We start from the raw sequence: 22822 nt of genomic DNA, 5'->3' as shown, positions 1-22822 counted from the left end.
TAATAAGGAAACATTTTACTATCGATACCATCTGTTTGCTGTCCTAATTTTTCTCAGAACTCTCATGTCTGTGGTCTTTGGGCAATGATTGTTTTATTTCTCTAACCCAACTCTCAGATTCATAACTTCAAACTGGTTGGAATGCTGTCTTGTATACTACCAGTTCAATGTTTTGGCTAATTTCTCTCTTATTCAAGTGGCTTCCTGCCATACTAGTTACACTTATTTTGCTATGTATTACCATATTTAATTTACTATCTTCACTAATGTTCCCACATAGTTAAAATATTTTACTTGTTCTGTAGGCTCTACTGAGAAATGCAGCTGAAGTTTTCCATGTCCATCCTGCATATTTCCATAGTAGTTTTGGTCTATTATTGCTGTTTTCATGCTACAGCAGTTATTCAATATAGTTAACGAATCCAAGAGATGGACTTGCACTGAATTTATTTAGTAGTATAATAAGTTTGATTTCCCCGATTTTGATATCAAGTTTAATGCTACTTTTGTTTATAATGTGATCCATTATAAACATATGATGAATAAGAATAGAGATGGCATGCACCCTTGGTTATAATTGATTTTATATGAACTTCTTTCTATATGTCTTCCATTCAAACTGCTGACTCACAATTTAAACAGACTATGTATTATTTAGTATATAATGTTTATTTACTATAACAAACTGTAGTATTTGGAAAAGCTTTTCTGTTGGCACCTCACATGCTTTTTCCAGATCTACAAAACTAAAAGTACTGATTCCTGTTATATTCCCATGATTTCTCAACTATTTGTTGTCAAGCAAAAATCTGATCCTTACAATCCTTATTTGGCATGAACCCAGCTTGTTCTTTTCCAAGTATTTCTTTTCACAATTTTACTCAACCTTGAATATGTCTGTTATTATGAATATTAATTATTGTGTATTAATTGCATACTAACTCTGATAGGCTATCATAATATCTGGTACACACCTTTCTAGGTATACAGGAGAAACTGACGATGATGACAACAACGTATATGTGTGGAAACAACACCAAATTTATTATATATAACAGATCATATAGATAGAAAAGTCAATAGGGATAAAAATAATTGTGCAGATATAGAACATTATATAAAGGAGAAATCTGAACTTCTAATCCTGTCCGTAGATGCCGCTAATGTGCTACAGGTTCTGAAACTTCTCTTGTGGGATATGTTAGAGGTTGAAGAATTGGAGGTGCTTAGGCTATTGCAGAACCTTAATGAGAACACTACCATGGGGTTAGATGGCATATCAGCCCATGTATTATGTGAATGTACAAAGGAATTATCAATTCATTTTATTAAGATGTTACTGGGAAGGTGCCAATGGAATGGAAAGAAGGCAAAGGAGTCTCACTGCATAAGTATCTTAAGGGTGATAGGTAAGGCACAATTCCTAAAAGACAGAATTCAGGACTGAGTAGACAGGAATATAATGCTTTATAAGGGTTTTGTGATTCCACATGGAACTCAGTTGCATAAATTGGAGCAAATGAGAATGAATATGAATCTGGTGATTTGGATTGAAAGGTGGCTGATGAACAGATATCAAAGAGTGGTTTATGGAGAAGCCAAGTTCAGAAGGCATATGACTAGTGGTGCACCACAGGACTCAGTACTTGGTCCTCTGTTGTTTAATCTGCACATCAATGATGCAGCTCTACAGCTGCAATCACCTCTTAATTCGAAGAAAACCGTGACCAGCGAAGAAGAGTTTTAGTTTTGGGAAGAGATAGAAGTCAGAGGGAGCCAAATCTGGGGAATAGAGTGGATGTTCCAACAATTCATAGCGCAGATCCCTTAATTTTTCCATTGCTAAAACACCTTTGTGGACAGCTGCATTGTCCTGATGAAAGATGATTTTTTTCTTCTGCAAACCGGGTCTTTTCTCATGAAATTTTTGTCTAGTCTGGTTAAAAGATCAGAATAACATTCCCCGGTTATTGTTTTATCCTTCTCAAGATAATTAATAAACAAAATGCCTTTAAGCATCCCAAAAACCGATGCCATAACCTTTCATGCTGGTGGAACTGACTTTGTCTTCGGCACTGAACAACCAGCTTCTCTCTACTGTTTTCACTGCTGTTTGGATTCTGGTTATGTATATGTAATGGTGAATCCAAGTCTCATCCACAGTAATAAATGGACGCAAAAAAATCAGTTTTATTCTTGCTAAAACAATCCAAGCACTATTCAGAGATTTTCATGCCAGTGCATTTTTGATCTGCTGTGAGCAAGTGTGGCACCCATCCTGTGCAAAGCTTTTTTCATTTGCAATTCTTCATGCGAAATATATCCTACACATTCTTTAGAAATGCCTATAGTCTCAGCAATTTCACAGACTTTGACTTGCCGGTCATCCAATACCATTTCATGTACTTGATCAATAATTTCTGGTGTTGTTACACTTTATGGACATCTTTCAAGTGGATCATCTTCAAGGCTGGTACGGTCACATTATACTCGGCAGCCCATTTCTTAATTGTCAGAAATGAAGGAGAAGAGTTCCTATAAACTTTTATGAACTTTGAATGAATTTCATTTTTCTTTAAATCTTCTTTTACAAAGAATTTTATAACCGCATGATACTTAATTTATCCATTTCAAGGGATACAGACAACTTTTGCTTCAGATAGCTGTATAAAACAAACTACTTGATAGAATGACTTGCAATTTCACATGGATGCTTATGACAGATGTACCGACTTAAATAAAAAATAAATTAAAGATAGTAAACCAAGTATATAATTTCTTGGTAAACCAAGAAATTATATACTTGGTTTACCAAAGGTAAGCAAACAAAGTTTGCACCTGAAGTATTTTCAGGAACTGGGGCAACTCATATAAGGAAGCTAAGACTTCACATCACTTGATTTAGTAATTCATAATGCAAAGCACATACATGTATAATGCTATGCATTATGGGAAGGGTCACAACACAGACCGGTTTCGAATTTTATTCAGGTCTCTTCAGTGGGAGCCAGACCCAGAGGTGATACTAAGGTTGAAGTAATGCAGAAGTCATATTTTCACATATATATATATATATATATATATATATATACATATATATACGAGTTGCCAAAAGGTGCCCAAGTCTTGAAAATACTTCAGATGCAAACTTTGTTTGCTTATATATACTTGGATAAAGGATTACCCGAAGTATATGATTTCTTGGTATCTTTAATTTATAGTATTATTGAGTGAAAAAACTTCTAACAACCTTTCTCTACTCTAATCCAGAGTAATTTAATAATAAGGTATGACACCATGTCTGCAAGGAGATGTGCTTTGCATTATGGGCTACTAAAGCAAGTGATGTAAAGTCTTACCTCCTTATACGAGTTGCCCCAGTCCTGAAAATACTTCAAGCACAAACTTTGTTTGTTTACACTGGATGAAAGATTAAACCAAGTAGATAATTTCTTGGTATATTTAATGGGGTGCTTAAGGGTCAAAGCTGTATAACTGAGAGGAGACCTCCACATAGCCTTTAAAGGAATGCGGAGAACCGACCAGGGCTTCTGATCTAATGTACAATCCTCACCTTCTCGTGGTGCACCCTGTTATCTACCTGGATACTGAACAAACAAGAATGGGCTGGCAATTTAGGATTTAGCCGACCAAATTGTATTCTTATTGGTTAAACTAAAATAAAAAATGATGGTACAAATGACAAAATTTCATGCCGGCTGGGGTGTCGCCCGGTTAAACAAGCTCCCTCCCCCCCGTTGTTTTTGCAAGGGAACCAGAGCGAACAGCGAAAAGTCAGTTACTGAAACAAATCTGAAAACACACCCCAACTCAACATCACCAGAGTTAAAGATCAGTACTATCAACATAAGAAGCCTGAATGGCAAAGAAATGGGGCTAGTGGAGGAATTAGATAAGTATCAGATCGACATAATAGGGGTGACTGAAACAAAAAAGACAAAAACTGGTGAGATCTTTCTGAGCAATAAATACAAAATGTTATATTCAGGCAATGACAATCAAGGAAAAGAAAGAGTAGCCATAGTATTCAACACAAAATACAAGGCTAATCTTCTTGAATGGCAGGCAGTCTCAAGTAGAGTGATATGGGCAAATATCAGAATGTGGAACTGGACAATAAGATTTCTTTGTGCCTATGGTCCCATAGAAGGTTCTACTAAGGTAGAAGTAGAGGAATTTTTTCAGGATTTAGAGAAAGCAGCTGACACAACGAAAAAGGAAAAGTTGGTCCTTGTTGGGGATCTGAATTGCAGAGTAGGAAATGATTGTCAGACATACAAAAATATTTTGGGAAAATTTGGAGAAAAGAGGAAAGCTAATAATAACGGCAAATACTTGTTGGATTTCTGTTCAGCACATGGACTGGTTATGACTAACACCATGTTCCAACATAAAAATGTGCACAAATTCACATGGAGAGAAGAGGCAAGGAATAAGAAAAGTCTCATTGACTATGTTATTGTTGATAGTGATGTTTTTAACATGGTGCAGGACACCAGAGTGTACAGAGGATTTGAAATTAGAAGCGATCACTATTTAGTCTTGAGCAAGATAAAATTGAATTTCATATTGAAAAGAAAAACATGTACGAAAGTTTTAAAGCGAATAAAAGTCAAGCAGCTCTCTAGTAGACTAACATACACAAAGATTATTAAAGAAAAAATGAAAGAGTTTGAGAACAGGACCCAAACCTTCTGATTGATTCAGAGAGAGAGAGAGGGAGGGAGGGAGGGGCATGTGGTGAGGTTCTCTGCATGGATAGAAAAAGCAGGCAGTGAAGGAAAAGAAGAAAGCATATCAAAAGTTCCTGGCAAATAAGTCAGCTTTTGCTCTTAGAGAATACAGAGACAAATGTAAGAAATCAAAACACTGTGTAAATTAGCTAAACAAAAGTCATGGGAGGACTTTCGCAAGATCATAGAAAAAAATTTCAAGAAGGTGGTAAGATATTCTGGAGGTTGTTGAAGAAGCTTAGAAATGGAACAAAGAGTGCTGTAAAAGGAGTTATAGATGATAAAGGTGACATGAAAACAGGAGAAAAAGATATCCTTGAAGTATGGAGCAATTACCTCGAAAAATTGCTAAGTGAAACAAGCAGTGATAGCACAGTGGTAAAAAACACTCAACAGGCATACAATCAGGAATATATATATATATATATATATATATATACATACTTGAAGTAGAAAAAGCCATCAAAGGCTTGAAATGTGGAAAGGCAGCAGGAGTAGATGATATTCGACCAGAAATGCTGAAGTATGGTGGTATAAAAGTCTTACAGTGGCTGCACTGCATAGTTCAGAAAGCCTGGACAGAGAGACGAATTCCCGATGATTGGAGTAGAGCTCTAATAGTGCCCATATATAAAAGGGGAAATAAAACTGAATAAAATGAAAACTGAAAATTACAGAGGTATTTCTCCACTGAGTGTTCCTGGTAAGATCTATGCAAGTATACCTGAGAAACGGTCGAGAAGAATTGTGAAAGAAAAGCTTGGTGAAGAACAAGTAGTATTCAGGCCAAATAGAGGCTGTCAGGATCAGATCTTCACTTTACGACAAATAGTCGAGAAAGCATGGGAATATAACAAAGATCTGTATTTAAGTTTTGTCAATCTTGAAAAAGCATATGACATTTTGCCAAGAGAGAAGCTATTCAATACGCTACAGTTATATGGTGTCAATGGGGCATTATATCAAGCAATACTTAGTCTGTATTTCAGTTGTAAGTCGGCAGTTAGAATTGAAGGATGTACTGGAAGATGGTTTAATGTTAAATCTGGTGTGAGACAAGGATGTTCATTATTCCCTCTGTTATTCATTAACTATATGGATCACATTATGAAGGAAAGTGGTATTAAACATGATATCAGAATTAGAGAAGTTAATGTCAGCTCTTTGCTTTATGCAGATGATGTTATACTTCTAAATAAATCCGCTACAAGTCTGCAAGATTCTCTGACTAAATTGAATAACTGTTGTAATAGATATGGTATGAAGGTCAGCATTAAAAAGACAAATACAATGAAAATAGGTAGAGTTGTTGAAAATGTCAACTGTGTTGTGAATGGGGAACCTGTGGAACAAGTAAAACATTTCAGCTACTTAGGCACGATTTTTAGTGAAGATGGTAAATTAAATATAGAAATAGACAACAGAATCAGCAAAGCTGGTTCTGTTGTCTATTTCTATGGTGGGAAGTCAACTGAATAAATTCATATGGAATAAGAGAGAAATCAGTCGGAACACTAAATTAGCTGTATACAAGACCGTGTTCAAACCAGTTTTAACTTATGGATCTGAAAGCTGGGTCAGAAGTAAAGCACTTGACCAAAGACTAGAGAAAGCAGATATGAGAGTCCTGAGAAAGATTAGAGGCGTTAACAGATGGCATCAATGGCAATATCATATTAAAAATGAGGATATTAGGAAAGAACTTGACATTGTTGGCATCCGGGAGTGCATTAGCAGAGCTAATCTCAGGTGGTATGGTGACTTAAACAGAATGGATGAGGAAAGATTCCTGCCAACCTGGCAGAGTGTTCTCTGCCAGATTGGCAGGAAAACGACTCAGAGGAAGACCAATATATAGGTGGATTGATACAGTACAACGTGTCTTAGATGATAGAAATATAAGATCTGATAATGATAATATTGGAGTCTTGACAAGTAATAGACTGATTTGGAAGAAAATTGTAAATAGGAAGTTAGTAATAATGTAAATTTTTCATGTAGTACTATCATATCCTGTACACCCCTTGAAGGTACATGTCAGGAATATGATGATGATGATATCTTTAATTTATAATATAACCACGTGAAAAAACTTCCAATAACTATCCCTATGCTGCTGCATGTGTGAATGAATGATATCCTTGTTTTTAGATTTACAGTGAACTGCTTAAGTTTCATTGTCAATATATGATTAATAGACAAATGCAGACACAAGAAATTAATAATAATTTAATAATGCAGATATTTTGATCTGAATCTAATTGATCATCATGATTAGTGCAGACGCAATCAAAAGCAATCAACCACAATAATGTTTTTTTTTTTTCTTTTTCCCCTTGAACATATATGAGCTGCTCTAGAGTAACACCACACATGGATGGTAAGGAATGAGAAAAATCAAATACAGAAAATAATATAAAATGAATTAGACAAAATAAAAATAAAATAAAAATTACAAAAAATATATATAAAAAGTGGAGATTACTGTTTGGCAATGATCAAGATGAGGCTCCCAAATTTTTATTTTTACTCTCTTCGAAAAATTGCTCAAAAACTTAAACTGATAGCTATGTAACATGCAAGTCTTGGATCAGAGGATATTATGGTCAGTGTCTACTTCATGCTGTGCCTTACCATATTTTTGGTCTGGGACAGCAAACAGTGGAAAATGACCACATTTATGGATGATGTAAGATCAGTGTTCCTGCCCATATATATTTGTTAGTTATTTAATTTTAATGTAAGTCCTTCACAAAGTCATTGACAGGTTTTTGATAAAAAGCATAAAATACAGTTGAGAAAATAAACATAATATTAATGCAAGTATTAGTTCAAATCTGATATCCTTGGATTAATGGAGATGAACTGGACAGCATAAAAGGAGATGTGAGGTAAAAAAAATCATTTGGTGTGGTGGCAGGAGTTGGATTTCATCTCAGTAGAAGAAAAAGAGAAGCAATATTAAGATACAAACCTGTAAATGAAAGAATCACATACAAGATCAATCCTAACATTGATTAACAAAAAGGAAGCAACATGAAACTGCAAAACTACAGAACAATTGCTTTAACAAGCCATGTAGGAAAAGTATTTATGATGATATTAACAGAAAGAATAAGGAAAAGTAATGGAAACAAATCTGGAAGATGAGCCATCAGAATTTAGAAGACACAGAAGTACTGTGCACCCAATATTAGGATTAATTGTGGAGAAAGCTCAATGTAAAAATAAAAATGTTTATACCTGCTTTGATGACTTTCAGAAAGCATTTGACAGTATAGTTCCGAAAGTGGCATGGGCTGCACTCAAATCTTATGGAGTGGAAATCTGTATATCTATTGCAGAACATTAGTGACCATACAGAGGCTGATGTGAGAAATTTTGGAGACATAAGAAGAGGCACAAGACGGGACCAATTATCCACATGCATCTTTATTATGCTTTTGGAAAGAATAGATGTCATAAAGGATAATATAAGGAGAATTTCAATTCACAGTACAAAAATAAATAATTTAATCTGCAGATGACATAATCATTGATGAAATAGATGAAGAGGAACTAGAAAGAAAGAATAGTGCTGAAGTTAAATGAAGAAGGAAAGAGATACAGGTTGATAATGAACACTGAAAAAACAAAAATGATATTTAGAGATAGAGAGAGAGAGAGAAGAGGATGAAACAGCAGATAAAGGTCAACAGACAAGAGCTGGAAGAGGGTTAGGAACTTCACATACCTAGGGAGCAACATGATACATAATTTAGACTGTTAAACAGAGATAAGATCTTGGATAACAAAAACAAAAAGTAAATTTATAGGCAATGGACAAGAGATAGAAAAGTAAATCAGTGAGCCTTCCCGTAAAGCTGGGAGGATTGCTGGAAACATGCATATTCACAAGAGCTCTCTCTATGGCTCTGTGAGACGAATATTGGTTTCTGAAAGAACATGCTATAGAAAGATGCTACAAATGAGTAACAAATGAAAACAATATAGCAAAGTAAACTGCAAACAGAATCTAATGCAGAAAATAATTTGAAGGAAACTAAAACTTTTTGGACAAATCTGTAGAATAGATAGCAGTAGAAAAATCACCTTCATGCTTGGTACAGTGGATGGTATAAACTGAAGAGGACTGCCAAGCCAAGAATGGGTAGATGATGTGAAGGAGTGGTGTGGAAAGCGTTTACAGGATTTGAGTCAGGCAATGGACAGAGAGAAATGGCAAAAAATGGGTGAAACAAGCATGAGACACCAATGGGCACTGGACCCATGGGTCCAGTGCCCATTGGGGATTAGCTCTAATGATGATCAGTTCAAATGCTTTCATCATGTCAACTTGACATTACATCAATAAAGTTACAGTAAAAAGTTGAATATGAAAAGGATTTTAAAAATGACAAAAAAAAAAAAAAAATAATTTACCTTTCTTCCTAAGGTAATCTCTTTTTGTTCCTCTATATATAATTCATGTTTCTTTTGATTAATTAATTTCTGTAATGCATCATTTTGATGAGCAATCTGTATCTCTTGAGTGCTAATGCCATAAAATGTAAATATATTCTTAGAAACTACTTACACAGCATTTTAAACAGAACTGATTATTATTATTTTACCTAACCTCTCAAAATATTTATTTTGTGATTCATGCTAAATTCTTTTGGAATAACTCATAATCAAGTATTATTTTTAGCTAAGAGAGAAAAAGAAGAAACTCAATTATCAGATGATATGATCAGGACAAAAAACATTAATTTACAAAATACAGTAATCTCTCAATTATCGAACCTTCAAATGACCAAACTTTAAATTAACCAACCCCTGAATTTGGTTAGTGTATCAAATGATCTCTGGTACAGTCCTATGTAACTGAACCATCAGTTATCCAACTAATAAACTGCTTTCTTGCTGTAGTCAGATAATTGAGAGAGTACTATATGAAGGCATTAATTTAACTTTATTAATTATAATAGTGCTAATTTTACATAGACAACACCAGAAGAACAAGATAAATAAATAATTTACTAAGTTACTAACATTTTGCTAGATTCTAAGTCCTTCCACCTAACAATTAAGGCTAGCCAACAGCACCTATAAAATTTTAGTCTTTATGTAGTCTAATTTTATTTCTTCCACTTGTGTGTTTTTGCATGTGTGTTTTTACAATAGCCCTATAACTGTGACAAAGATGAAATATTGAAACATGCTATTTCATTATTCTCTTTGTGCTGCAGTTATGCTATTAAATTATATTATGAGTGTTTCGATATTACTTAAACTTCCTCCAACACACTTGTTACCCTTTGAGCTTAAAGCCTTGAAATCTCTGAGATTGAAAATCTATCTAACTTTTAAGCTTAAAATTCCTCCATCAAACTTGTCACCCTTTGAGTTTAAAGTCTTAAAATCTCCGAGACTGAACAATAATCTAACTTTTAAAATAGCTGACAAAGGAAGAATGACTTAGAAAAAACGAAAAATCAACAAGAATGACAAAGGAAGATCTGCAGCAGTTATGGGTACTACTGATTATAACAGAAAAATAACTAATTTTTCTTATGCGAAAGAAGTATTTACAAAAAGAGAGTGAGTACAGTGACACAAAAACTCATATCAAGATACTGAATTCTTTATCTGACAAAGTTATTAGCTGGGAGGATGAGGGTAACTATCAAGAAACTGAAACTTGCTTTGGTAGAACTACCCCTATTTTTATGGTATACCAGAAATTCATAAAGTAGGTTTTCCTCTAAGTCCAATCTTACAGTGCACTGATCTCCTACCAACCATTTAGTAAAATTTCTGAAATGGCTCTTCGTGTTCTTACTGGCTATGTCTATTCATTTGTAAAATATTAATCAGAGTATGGAACAAAATTAACCTTTACAACCTACAGATATTTGGTGCGTAAGGGTCAAAGCTGAGAGGAGACCTCCACTTAGCCTTTAATGTCCAATCCTCACCTTCTCGTGGTGAACCCTGTTGGGTATCTACCTCGATACTGAATGAACAAGGATGGGATGGCAATTTGGGATTTAGCTGACCAAATTGTATTCTTATTGGCTTAAACCAATATAGAAAATGATGGTACAACATGACAAAATTTCATGCCCGCTAGGGCATCGCCCGGTTAAACAAAGCCCCCGTTGTTTTCGCAAGGGAACCAGGGTGAACAGCGAAAAGTCAGCTACTGGAACAAATCTGAAAGCACACCTCCAACTCAACATCACCAAAATTAAAGATCGGTAAAGAATAATAATAAGTACCAGATCGACATAATAGGGGTGACTGAAACAAAAAAGACAAAAAACTGGTGAGATCTTTCTGAGCAATAAATACAAAATGTTATATTCAGGCAATGACAATCAAGGAAAAGAGGGAGTAGCCATAGTATTCAACACAAAATATGAGGCTAATCTTCTGGAATGGCAGGCAGTCTCAAGTAGAGTAATGTGGGCAAATATGAGAATGGGAAACTGGACAATGAGACTTATTTGTGCCTATGGTCCCACAGAAGGCTCTACTAAGGTAGAAGTGGAGGAATTTTTTGATACTTTAGAAAAAGCAACTGACACAATGAAAAAGGAAAAGTTGGTCCTTGTTGGGGATCTGAATAGCAGAGTAGGAAATGATTGTCAGACATACAAAAATACTTTGGGAAAATTTGGAGAAAAGAGCAAAGCTAATAATAATGGCAAATACTTGTTGGATTTCTGCTCAGGACATGGACTGGTTATTACGAACACCATGTTCCAACATAAAAATGTGCAAAAATTCACATGGAGAGAAGAGGCAAGGAATAAGAAAAGTCTCATTGACTATGTTATTGTTGATAGTGATGTTTTCTCCCTGGTGTAGGACACCAGAGAGGTACAGAGGATTTGAAATTGGAAGCGATCGCTATTTAGTCTTGAGCAGGATAAAATTGAATTTCATATTGAAAAGAATTACATGTAAGAAAGTTTTAAAGCAAATAAAAGTTGAGCAGCTCTCAGATGTGAACTGTAGACTAAACTACACTCATTCAGGAAGTCTGATCATCATTAATTTTAAATTATTTTTATTATTATTATGAAGCAGTTCCAGCAAGTCCAAGAATTCATTGAGGAAGGAACCTTTTTTGATTTTGATTTAATTTTTATGGCTCAAAGACACCAAAAGTCATACTGCACCAAGACACAGAACTGGGTTTTACTAGTGTTGAAATTGACGAGGTTACCTGAGCCCCATTGGAGGATGGCGAGGTCAGAATTAACGGCAGTGGTGGTTGATGTTCAACGGGTTGAAGTGAGTTGTGTAGAGTAGGGTTTGTTAAATGAAAGGGGAGCAGCGCAATGTGCTGTCATCTGCAAAACTGTGTATTGGGTTGGAGGTTAACTGACGTAGGTCATCGATATACAGAAGGAAGAGGGCTGGTGAGAGAACAGAAACTTGTGGGACCTCAGCATTAGTTGGATGGCGAGAGGATAGGGAGCTGTCTATCTACCATCACACATAGTATGTGTGTGTGTGTGATTCAGAACTTCTGCAATCCATCTGCAGAAGTTCTGAGACAGTACAAATGATAGGAGTTTGCTTAGTAAGCCTTTGTGACAGACCCAGTCAAAGGCTTTAGAGATATCAAGTGCAGTCACTTGGGATTCACCAAATTTCTCCATGGCATTTGTCCAGAGATGGATGATATATGAGAGTGAGATCTGTTGATCAGCATCGATGGAATCCATACTAGTGGTCACTTTAGCTGGGTATACCTTCAAGGTAGAGTAGGAGTGGAGAAGTGATAGTTTTCTCCATTACTTTAGATAGGAGCTGAGTGAGATAGGGCGGTTTACATGGCAGCGATATGTCACACCTTTTAGGAATGGGTTGAATATAGGCCAATTTCCAGGCTTTGGGATATATATATACCAGTGGAGTAAGAGAGTATGTTCAGATGGCATAGGAGAGGAGTCAGTTCTGGTGCACAGACCTTCAAGACAATTGGAGGAATGCCATGAAGGCCAGGAGACTTTTCTCTTGCTGATCTCTTTCTGAAAAAAGGATACAGGGGACATTATATGTCGGGCAGTTGAAATGATTGGAGGGCATTTGCCATTGTCAGTTATGCATGCATTGGATGCAAAGTGTGAAGCCAGGAGATTAGCTTTTTCTGTGGGTGATGTTGAAATTGAGCAATATGTTTGATAGGAATGAGAATAGTGTAGGGCAAAAGTTACAACCAATTGCTTAGGCAAGAGACCAAAAGGCATGGCTATCTTTTGAACAGGCTGCAAGTTACATGCTTTTTGCCCATTCAAATTCTGTTTTGGAAGCATTGATAATTTCCTTGCATTTCCTTGATTCTGTTTCAGGATTCAGTATTGAAGGAGGAAGGAGTTCTTGATTTGAGGCAGTTGTGGTATGTCTGATTTTTCATTTGTACAGCCTTGGCACATCTTTTGGAGGATTTAGATAGGGGACGGCAGTTCAGAGAAGTGTGGGGAATGTATGTTTTCATGCCAGTGAGGATTACTTTGGCGATATGTTCGGTGCATACGTTTGGATTGGAAGAGCGAAAACAATAGTCCAACCTTAAGGAATTGAACAACGTAGTTAAGGATATAAATTAAATTATACTTTAATAAATATTTTCCGATATTTCGGCAATGTCACATTGCCATCTTCTAAAGGAACTTACAAAAAAGCACGTGCACGTAGGCACTACAAACACAGTAACTGGGAATGAAGAGATGAAGCTATTGTTCTCCTAAAAGTCCTGATGGTGCCCTCTAGACCCATTGGGCTGAAGGTCTGCTGATGTAAGCCTCCCAAATTTGGGGCAGTCGCATACAACCAAATTTGGAAAATTTGGAGTAGTGAATACACTATACAACAGGGCTAAACTAATCTGTTCAAACGACTTGGCCCTAAACACTGAACTAAATCACATCCTCAACACTTTCTCAGCCAGTGGCTACCCCCCAAAAAAAGTCCAAAAAATATTAGAACCTACAAACCACAGATCCCCTCCACAACAAGGATTACTCTAAGTCCATCACCATTCCCTACATTCGAGGCACCTCGGAAAAGATTACCAAAATCTTAAAAAAGCATGACCTGACCTCCTGTTACAAACCTTACAGAAAATTGGCATCCCTTATCCGCTCCACTAAAGACCAACCACTTCCCCTAGACCTACCTGGTGTATACCAGGTCCTTTGCAGTTGTAATCTGTCTTACTTTGGCCAAACAGGCAGGACAGCGAATATCAGAATTTCTGAACACAAGGACTACATCCGGTTTCACAAGTACAGCCATTCTGGTCTTGCGGACCATGCTCTGGATACACGCCACAGAATACGGTGGAAGAAAGCTACAGTAATACACCGTAGCAAATACAAATACGAAAGACTATTCATGGAATCAGCCTCAGCCCTAAGAAATTCTCCAAACCTCAACAAATTTGGTTGTATGCGACTGCCCCAAATTTGGGAGGCTTACATCAGCAGACTTTCAGCCCAACGACCAAGAACACCTACTTAGCCCGCTAGAGGGCACCATCAGGACTTTTAGAACAATAGCTTCATCTCTTCATTCCCAGTTACTGTGTTTGTAGTGCCTACGTGCACGTGCTTTTTTTGTAAGTTCCTTTAGAAGATGGCAATGTGACATTGCCGAAATATCGGAAAATATTTATTAAAGTATAATTTAATTTATATCCTTAACTACGTTGTTCAATTCCTTAAGTGTTTTAATAATAGTCCAACCATGGGAACGAAGCATAGTAGGTAGCCTCGGAGGCTGTCCCATTTGGCACGGTTATAATGCCAAACTACTCTTGTGTGGGAGTGACGGTGTAAGTTATTGCATGGGAGGAGGAGATGAGCACTAGGTTGTGGTCAGAATTACCCAGGGGGCTAACTACATTCACTGCATATTTGGAAGGGTCATTGGTAAGGAAGAGATCTAAGGCATTTGGGAGTGGTTCGGGTTATCTGTATTCTGGTCAGCTTGCGAACAATTTGTGTAAGGTCATTAGTCATGGCAAATGTTTCAGCATCTCTGCCTACAAGACCTGTACAACTGGAGGAGGAAAGCCAGTTGGTATTATGGACACTGAAATCTCCTATGAGAATGATTTCACTGTTAGGAGAGTGGGAATGGAGAAAATCAACTTCAAAGGAGAGGAAATTAAAGAGTTTAATGTGGTTGGTGGTATTAGGAGAGTGATAGAGGCAGCAGATGAATTAGACTGAGTGGGATAGGGATATTTTCAATCAAAGAAGGTCAAAGTGGGGCGATTCTAGGTTAGGTGCTCTCTGGCAAGGTATGTCAGAGCGGATATATGCATAGATGCCACCCTTGGATTGAAAGGAATTAAATAGCGTATAGTTTGGAAGGTTGAGATGGATAGTGATGAGGGAAGGTGAGATTTGAGTTTCTGTTAAATAGAGTAAGTGGGATTTGGTGGACTACAGATGGTAGTGGACAGTATTAAGGTTAGAGTTAGTGAAGTGGATATGCAAGGTTCCGTGAAGCATAGATTTGATGGCAAGGGTCTTGCAAGTTTCCTATTCAGTGCCTGCGTATTGGTCTCCTTGGTGGCTACTAATGGCATCACTTGATTTTTGCACTACTTTGGTTTTGTTTGTAGTCTATGATCCAAACTGTTGTCTCCATTTTGGTGTTTTTCTTTCAGTTGTCATTAAGGTTAAAGTTAGTGAAGTGGATATGCAAGGTTCCGTGAAGCATAGATTTGATGGCAAGGGTCTTGCAAGTTTCCTATTCAGTGCCTGCGTATTGGTCTCCTTGGTGGCTACTAATGGCATCACTTGATTTTTGCACTACTTTGGTTTTGTTTGTAGTCTATGATCCAAACTGTTGTCTCCATTTTGGTGTTTTTCTTTCAGTTGTCATTAAGGTTAAAGTTAGTGAAGTGGATATGCAAGGTTCCGTGAAGCATAGATTTGATGGCAAGGGTCTTGCAAGTTTCCTATTCAGTGCCTGCGTATTGGTCTCCTTGGTGGCTACTAATGGCATCACTTGATTTTTGCACTACTTTGGTTTTGTTTGTAGTCTATGATCCAAACTGTTGTCTCCATTTTGGTGTTTTTCTTTCAGTTGTCTTCGAAGTTGGTGTCTTTGTTCCCTCTGGGAAAAAGTTAAATCAGGTCGAGCACGTAAGTGTGATTGGGGGAGGTGTCCTTTAGCTTGTTATTTATCGCCGTTATTAATTTGGATGTGTTTGTCGGTGTGTCGCAGGTCACTTTCACAAGAAGTGGAAAGTTCATTCTGTCCTTTCTTTTGTTTATGGGTGTGAAAAAATGGCATTTGACGATATTTCTGGGATCGTAGTTGTGTTCTCCTGCTAATTTCCTGATGTCTTCTTTTAATGATTTACCATTTTCTGCTGAACAGTTCAGAATAATTGTGTTGAGTCTCCTTTTTTGGCTTCGAGCAACTTGTGTACGATTGATGCAATTAGGTTGCGGAGTTCATTAGTGGGCACGGGTGCACTTGCAATTGGGCACTGTTCGTCGAGTATCTTGAGCGTAGTTTCCAACTTTTGGATTTTGGAAGAGAAAGTATTGCTCATAGTATTAAGGCATTGTTCAAGTTTTCAACTTGTTTGCCTAGGTTCAGTAGCTGTTTTATGAAAGGAAGACATATCGAACAGAAGAAAGGCTGGATGAAATCAGTAAAAAGCTTGTATGCCAATTCATCTATTTTCGTGAAGGAAGCATGTAGCCAGTGGCAACAGAAATCGCATAATATACCTTTTTTCTTTCGGTAACTTCGGTTTCACAGCTGCGGCACTTCATATTGTCATTCAGTTTGTTGGTGATTGGCAGCATTATGCAGACTGGACTTGAGGTAATCTTTTGTTGTTGGCCTTTGTTGCCACCATCTTTACTGCACACAGTAGGCATAGCAGGTACTTTTATGTGGCTGTTTTTTTTATTATAAAAATAACTGATTTGATGGGCTATTGGTACTTACAGGTGGTGTGGAAGTAATCGCTCCATAGTACACTCTGTTAGTTTTCTGTATACTAATTATTTGTACAGAAAACAATTGCATTAACGATAAAATGCAGGAGCACAAGTTTAACGTAACTTATTCACAGGTGCCACCTATCCTTAATATCACCTTGATCACACTATCCTTATACAGCTCTTGTTCTCTTCCTATCTTCAAACATTCTATGCAAAACCTCTCCGACATCACTCTGGTAATAACCTCTTAACATCTTATATATCTCAATCATATCCCCTCTCCTCCTCCTATCCACAATTTCTGCAAATTGCATTTTGTCAATCTGTCTTTATAATCAACATTCTAGAGACCAGAAACCACCTTAGAATCTCTGTGAACCTTTTCCAATACATCTTCATCTTTTTGAAAACCAGATGACCAAATCTGCACACAGTAATGTGTGCAGTAATCCACATGTGGTTTGGTTAAAGCCTTATGGTTCCCTTCTGAAATTTAACGTTCTTGTCTACAATCACTCTCAGATCTGTCATCTCCTCTACCTCTTCCAAGATATTTCCACTGATTGTGTACACTACATCCTATATCTGGTTCCGAAATCTCAAATCTTACACTTTGCAACACTGAATTGACATCTCCCCACTCATTTACCCATTCATCCAGTGTATTCAAATCCTCTTGCAAAGCCACAGCATCTGCTCTACTCCTGATAGCTCTCTCCAACTTTGCCTCATCTGCAAATAACTTCATAACACCATTCAGACTTTTCCCGATATCATTTACATAAAAATTAAACAGGAATGGACCCAAAACATATGCTTGGGGTACACCACTAGTAACTTTCCTCTTCTTGGATATCGCTTTGCCATAGACAACGTGCTGATGCCTATCAGAGAGGCAATCTCTAATCCAGTGAACTATACTGATCAGCCCCATCCAATTCCAATTTAATTAACAGCTTGTCGTGTGGCAATTTATCAAATGCCTTTGCAAAATCTAAATATACCACTGTATATGCAACATCCTTATCCAATGCATTTGTCACTTTATTATAAAAAATTATATTATATTTATTATATATATTATTATAAAAAGCAAGCAGATTGCTAAACCATTATCTTCCTTTAACAGTAAGCTTATCTTCCTTTAACATGCTGGCCACAAAGAGCATTTTCTGCTGTCAACCCAATTCTGAATCTTGGTCCTAACTAACCTCTCTAACACAACTCCAAACACACAGACTGGACTGTAATTCAAAGCCCTACTCTTATCACCTCCCTTTTGAATTAGAACAATTTTATACTCCTTTGGAAATTGATACGGTGCAAGACTAATGCTGAAAAGATAAAAGCTGTTGCTAACTGTCCAGAACATTCTCTCAAAACACGTGGTGAAATAGCATCAAGTCCTACAGTATTATTTACATCAAGTCTATTCCATTCCTCATATAATTCCAGTTCACTTACTAACATTTCCTCCTCCTCCTTTCAAGTTCTGCATGATGTCACATTTAAGAATGAAATACCTTTATAAATTGTTCATTAAATATCTCAACTACATCCTCCACAGTGGTCATCATTTCTTCATTTTCACCAATCATTCCCATCTGACCATAAATATTCTTTCTTCTACTGGCCACATTTTGAAAAAATTCCTTAGGATTTTTTTTTGGCCGAATTAGCTAACTGCTGCTCATACTGCACTTTTGCTATCCTTATCAAGCGAGTCACCTTCCTCACCTGCTCTTTGTACTTCTCATGCAACTGGTTGTTATAACTATTTATCTTGTACTTCTTCCAGATTGCATACCTCATCTATTGATTTATTCATTTCACACCTGCTGATATTGCCTCCACCAAATAGTTCTTGAGTAGGGCTCAAGCAACATTGATATCCTTTCCATCCTGGCCACCCTGCAAGTGATCACCTCATGGCCACTCTCTCTCTCTGACCAACTGTTGGAAGATTTGACACCCCTATTTATAATAACATCATCTGATAAAATGATCAAATTCAACATTCTTAATCCTTGTGCACTCTCCATTACATACTGTGTAAGGTAATTGTCTTTCAAAAACTCAAGAAATTCATTTTATTTGCCTCCAGATGCAGTTTCTTGATTCCAGCCCATATTACCATAATGATCACTCATTTCTTGGCTAATTTGCCTATACCTTTCTTTCCCATTATCTTCCATATTAACAGGTCTATAGCAACACCCAACTAAATCTTTCATCCTATTCACCTCCATTTCACACCACACTACTTCAAAACCATGGCCACTAATTGCACTTTGCAAATCCACCTTAGATGAGCACAACTTATGCAGTACTCCTCCTCCCTTTCCTCTCTGTTTCTCTTCACGAAATATACCATATCAATTCCTGTCAGGATGTCTCACCAAATCATTGACTTGCTTATACCAAGCAAGTCAATGAATAAACTCAAGCAATGGGACAATTTCGTTCCCCTTATTTCAAATACTTCTGGCATTAGTAAACAAACATAACATCACCAATTTTGATATTAGATTTAATATACACTTTCCTTCATAATGTGATCCATATAGATAATGAATAATAGTGGAGATAATGTGCACTCTTGTTGCACCTAATTTTACATCAAACCATCTTCCTGTACCTCCTTCAATTCTAACTGCTGACTTACAGCTTAGGAATTAGATAAGTACCAGATCGACATAATAGGGGTGACCGAAACAAAAAAGACCAAAACTGGTGAGATCTTTCTGAGCAATAAATACAAAATGTTATATTCAGGCAATAACAATCAAGGAAAAGAAGGAGTAGCCATAGTATTCAACACAAAATACGAGGCTAATCTTCTTGAATGGCAGTCAGTCTCAAGTAGAGTAATGTGGGCAAATATCAGAATGAGGAACTGGACAATGAGACTTATTTGTGCCTATGGTCCCACAGAAGGTTCTACTAAGGTAGAAGTGGAGGAATTTTTTGACGCTTTAGAAAAAGCAACTGAAACAATGAAAAAGGAAAAGTTGGTCCTTGTTGGGGATCTAAATAGTAGAGTAGGAAATGATTGTGAGACATACAAAAATATTTTGGGAAAATTTGGAGAAAAGAGCAAAGCTAATAATAATGGCAAATATCTGTTGGATTTCTGCTCAGGACATGGACTGGTTATTACTAACACCATGTTCCAACATAAAAATGTGCACAAATTCACATGGAGAGAAGAGGCTAGGAATAAGAAAAGTCTCATTGACTATGTTATTGTTGATAGTGAAGTTTTCTCCCTGGTGCAGGACACCAGAGTGTACAGAGGATTTGAAATTGGAAGTGATCACTATTTAGTCTTGAGCAGGATAAAATTGAATTTCATATTGAAAAGAATAACGTGTAAGAAAGTTTTAAAGCGAATAAAAGTTGAGCAGCTCTCAGATGTGAACTGTAGACTAAAATACAGAAATATTATTGAAAAGAAAATGAAAGAGTTTGAGAACAGGAATCAAACCTTTGAGATTCAGTGGCAAACTCTGAAGAAAACATTGATTGATTCTGCCAGAGAGGCATGTGGTGAGGTTGTGTGCAAAGATAAAAAAAATCAGAACTCCCTGGTGGACACAGGAAGTTAAAGAGGCAGTGAAGGAAAAGAAGAAAGCATATCAAAAGTTCCTGGCAAATAAGTCAGCTTTTACTCTTACAGAATACAGAGACAAATGTAAGAAAGCTAAACAATGTGTAAAACTAGCTAAACAAAAGTCATGGGAGGACTTTGGCAAGAATATAGAAAATAAATATCAAGAAGGTGGCAAAATATTCTGGAGGTTGTTGAAGAAGCTTAGGAATGGAGGAAAGAGTGCTGTAAAAGAAATTAGAGATGATAAAGGTGAAATGAAAACAGGAGAAAAAGATATCCTTGAAGTATGGAGTAATTACTTTGAAAAACTGCTAAATGAAACAAGCAGTGATGACAGCACAGTGATAAAAAACACTGACCAGGCATGTAATCAGGAATACATATCCATACTTGAAGTAGAAAAAGCCATCAAAGGCTTGAAATGTGGAAAGGCAGCAGGAGTAGATGATATTCGACCAGAAATGCTGAAGTATGGTGGTATAAGAGTCTACAGTGGCTGCACTGCATAGTTCAGAAAGCCTGGACAGAGGGACGAATTCCCGATGATTGGAGTAGAGCTCTCATAGTACCCATATATAAAAAGGGAAATAAAACTGAATGTGAGAATTACAGAGGTATTTCCCTACTGAGTGTTCCTGGCAAGATCTATGCAAGTATACTTGAGAAACGGTTGAGAAGAATTGTGGAAGAAAAGCTTGGTGAAGAACAAGCTGGATTCAGGCCAAATAGAGGCTGTCAGGATCAGATCTTCACTTTACGACAAATAGTCGAGAAAGCATGGGAATATAACAAAGATCTGTATTTAAGTTTTGTCGATTTGGAAAAGGCATATGACAAGGTGCCAAGAGAGAAGCTATTCAATACGCTGCAGTTATATGGTGTCAATGGGGCATTATATCAAGCAATACTTAGTCTTTATTTGAGTTGTGAGTCAGCAGTTAGAATTGAAGGAAGTACAGGAAGATGGTTTAATGTTAAATCTGGTGTGAGACAAGGATGTACATTATCCCCTCTGTTATTCATTATCTATATGGATCACATTATGAAGGAATGTGGTATTAAACCTGATATCAAAATTGGAGATGTTAATGTCAGCTCTTTGCTTTATGCGGATGATGTTATACTTCTAAATAAATCCGCTACAAGTCTGCAAGATTCTCTGACTAAATTGAATAGCTGTTGTAATAGATATGGTATGAAGGTCAGCAATAAAAAGACAAAGACAATGAAAATAGGCAGAATCATTGAAAATGTCAACTGTGTTGTGAATGGAGAACCTGTGGAACAAGTAAAACATTTCAGCTACTTAGGCACAATTTTTACTGAAGATGGTAAACTAAATATAGAAATAGACAACAGAATCAGCAAAGCTGGTATCGTGGGAAGTCAATTGAATAAATTCATATGGAATAAGAAAGAAATTAGTCGGAACACTAAATTAGCTGTATACAAGACTGTGTTCAAACCAATTTTAACTTATGGATCTGAGAGCTGGGTCAGAAGTAAAACACTTGACCAAAGACTAGAGACCGCAGATATGAGAGTCCTGAGAAAGATTAGAGGCGTGAACAGATGGCATCAATGGCAATATCATATTAAAAATGAGAATATTAGGAAAGAACTTGACATTGTCAGCATCCAGGAATGCGTTAGCAGAGCTAATCTCAGATGGTATGGTCACTTAAATAGAATGGGAGAGGAAAGATTAGCAAAACAAGTGTTCTCTGCCAGGTTGGCAGGAAAACGACCCAGAGGAAGACCAAGATATAGGTGGATTGATACGGTACAAAGTGCCTTAGACGATAGAAATATAAGATCTGATAATGTTGGAGTCTTGACAAGTAACAGACTGATTTGGAGGAAAATTGTAGATAGGAAGTTAGTAATGATGTAATTTTTTCATGTAGTACTGTCATATCCTGTACACCCCTTGAGGGTACATGGCAGGAATTTGATGATGATGATGATGATGATGATGACTTACAGCTTAAACAGAGACTATGTATTGTTTGATTATTATGTCCCATTTACACTATATAACTGTAGTGTGGTGTCGTGAAGAGCTTTCCTCTTGGCACGTTGTCATGTGTTTTCCTGATCAACAAAACTTAAATACAAATCCTTATTATATTCAGAAGATTTCTTAACTATTTGTCCTAAAGTGAAAATCCTATCCTGACAACCTCTATTTGACCTGATCCGGCTTGTTCTTCACCAAGCTTTCCTTCCACAATTTTTCTTAGCCATTTCTCAAGAATACTTACATAAATATTACCAGGAACACTCAGTAGGGAAATACCTCTGTAATTCTCACATTCAGTTCTATTTCCCTTTTTTTTTTATACATGGTACTATGAGAGCTCTGTTCTAATCATCTGGAATTTGACACTCTGACCAGGTCTGAATTATGAAATGCAGCCACTGTAAAACTTTTATACATCCATATTTAAGCATTTCTAGCAGAATTTCATTTACTCCAACTG

General features: G+C 36.7%; 1 protein-coding gene across 1 annotated transcript in view; it reads right to left on the bottom strand.

Moving 5' to 3' along the window:
- LOC150101694 (HAUS augmin-like complex subunit 3) overlaps positions 1-22822 on the bottom strand; it is a 203207-nt gene that overhangs the window by 141236 nt on the left and 39149 nt on the right. The window contains exon 5 of the mRNA XM_090400697.1: positions 9177-9288. Within this exon, the coding sequence (XP_090256823.1) occupies positions 9177-9288 (112 nt within the window). The remainder of the gene's footprint in view (positions 1-9176; positions 9289-22822) is intronic.

Source organism: Typopeltis vanoorti, chromosome 11 (genome assembly GCF_054136105.1).
Source record: "Typopeltis vanoorti isolate ZY-2024b chromosome 11, IOZ_Tvanoo_1.0, whole genome shotgun sequence".
NCBI lineage: Eukaryota > Metazoa > Arthropoda > Arachnida > Uropygi > Thelyphonidae > Typopeltis > Typopeltis vanoorti.
This window is presented reverse-complemented; position numbering and strand designations above follow the sequence as displayed.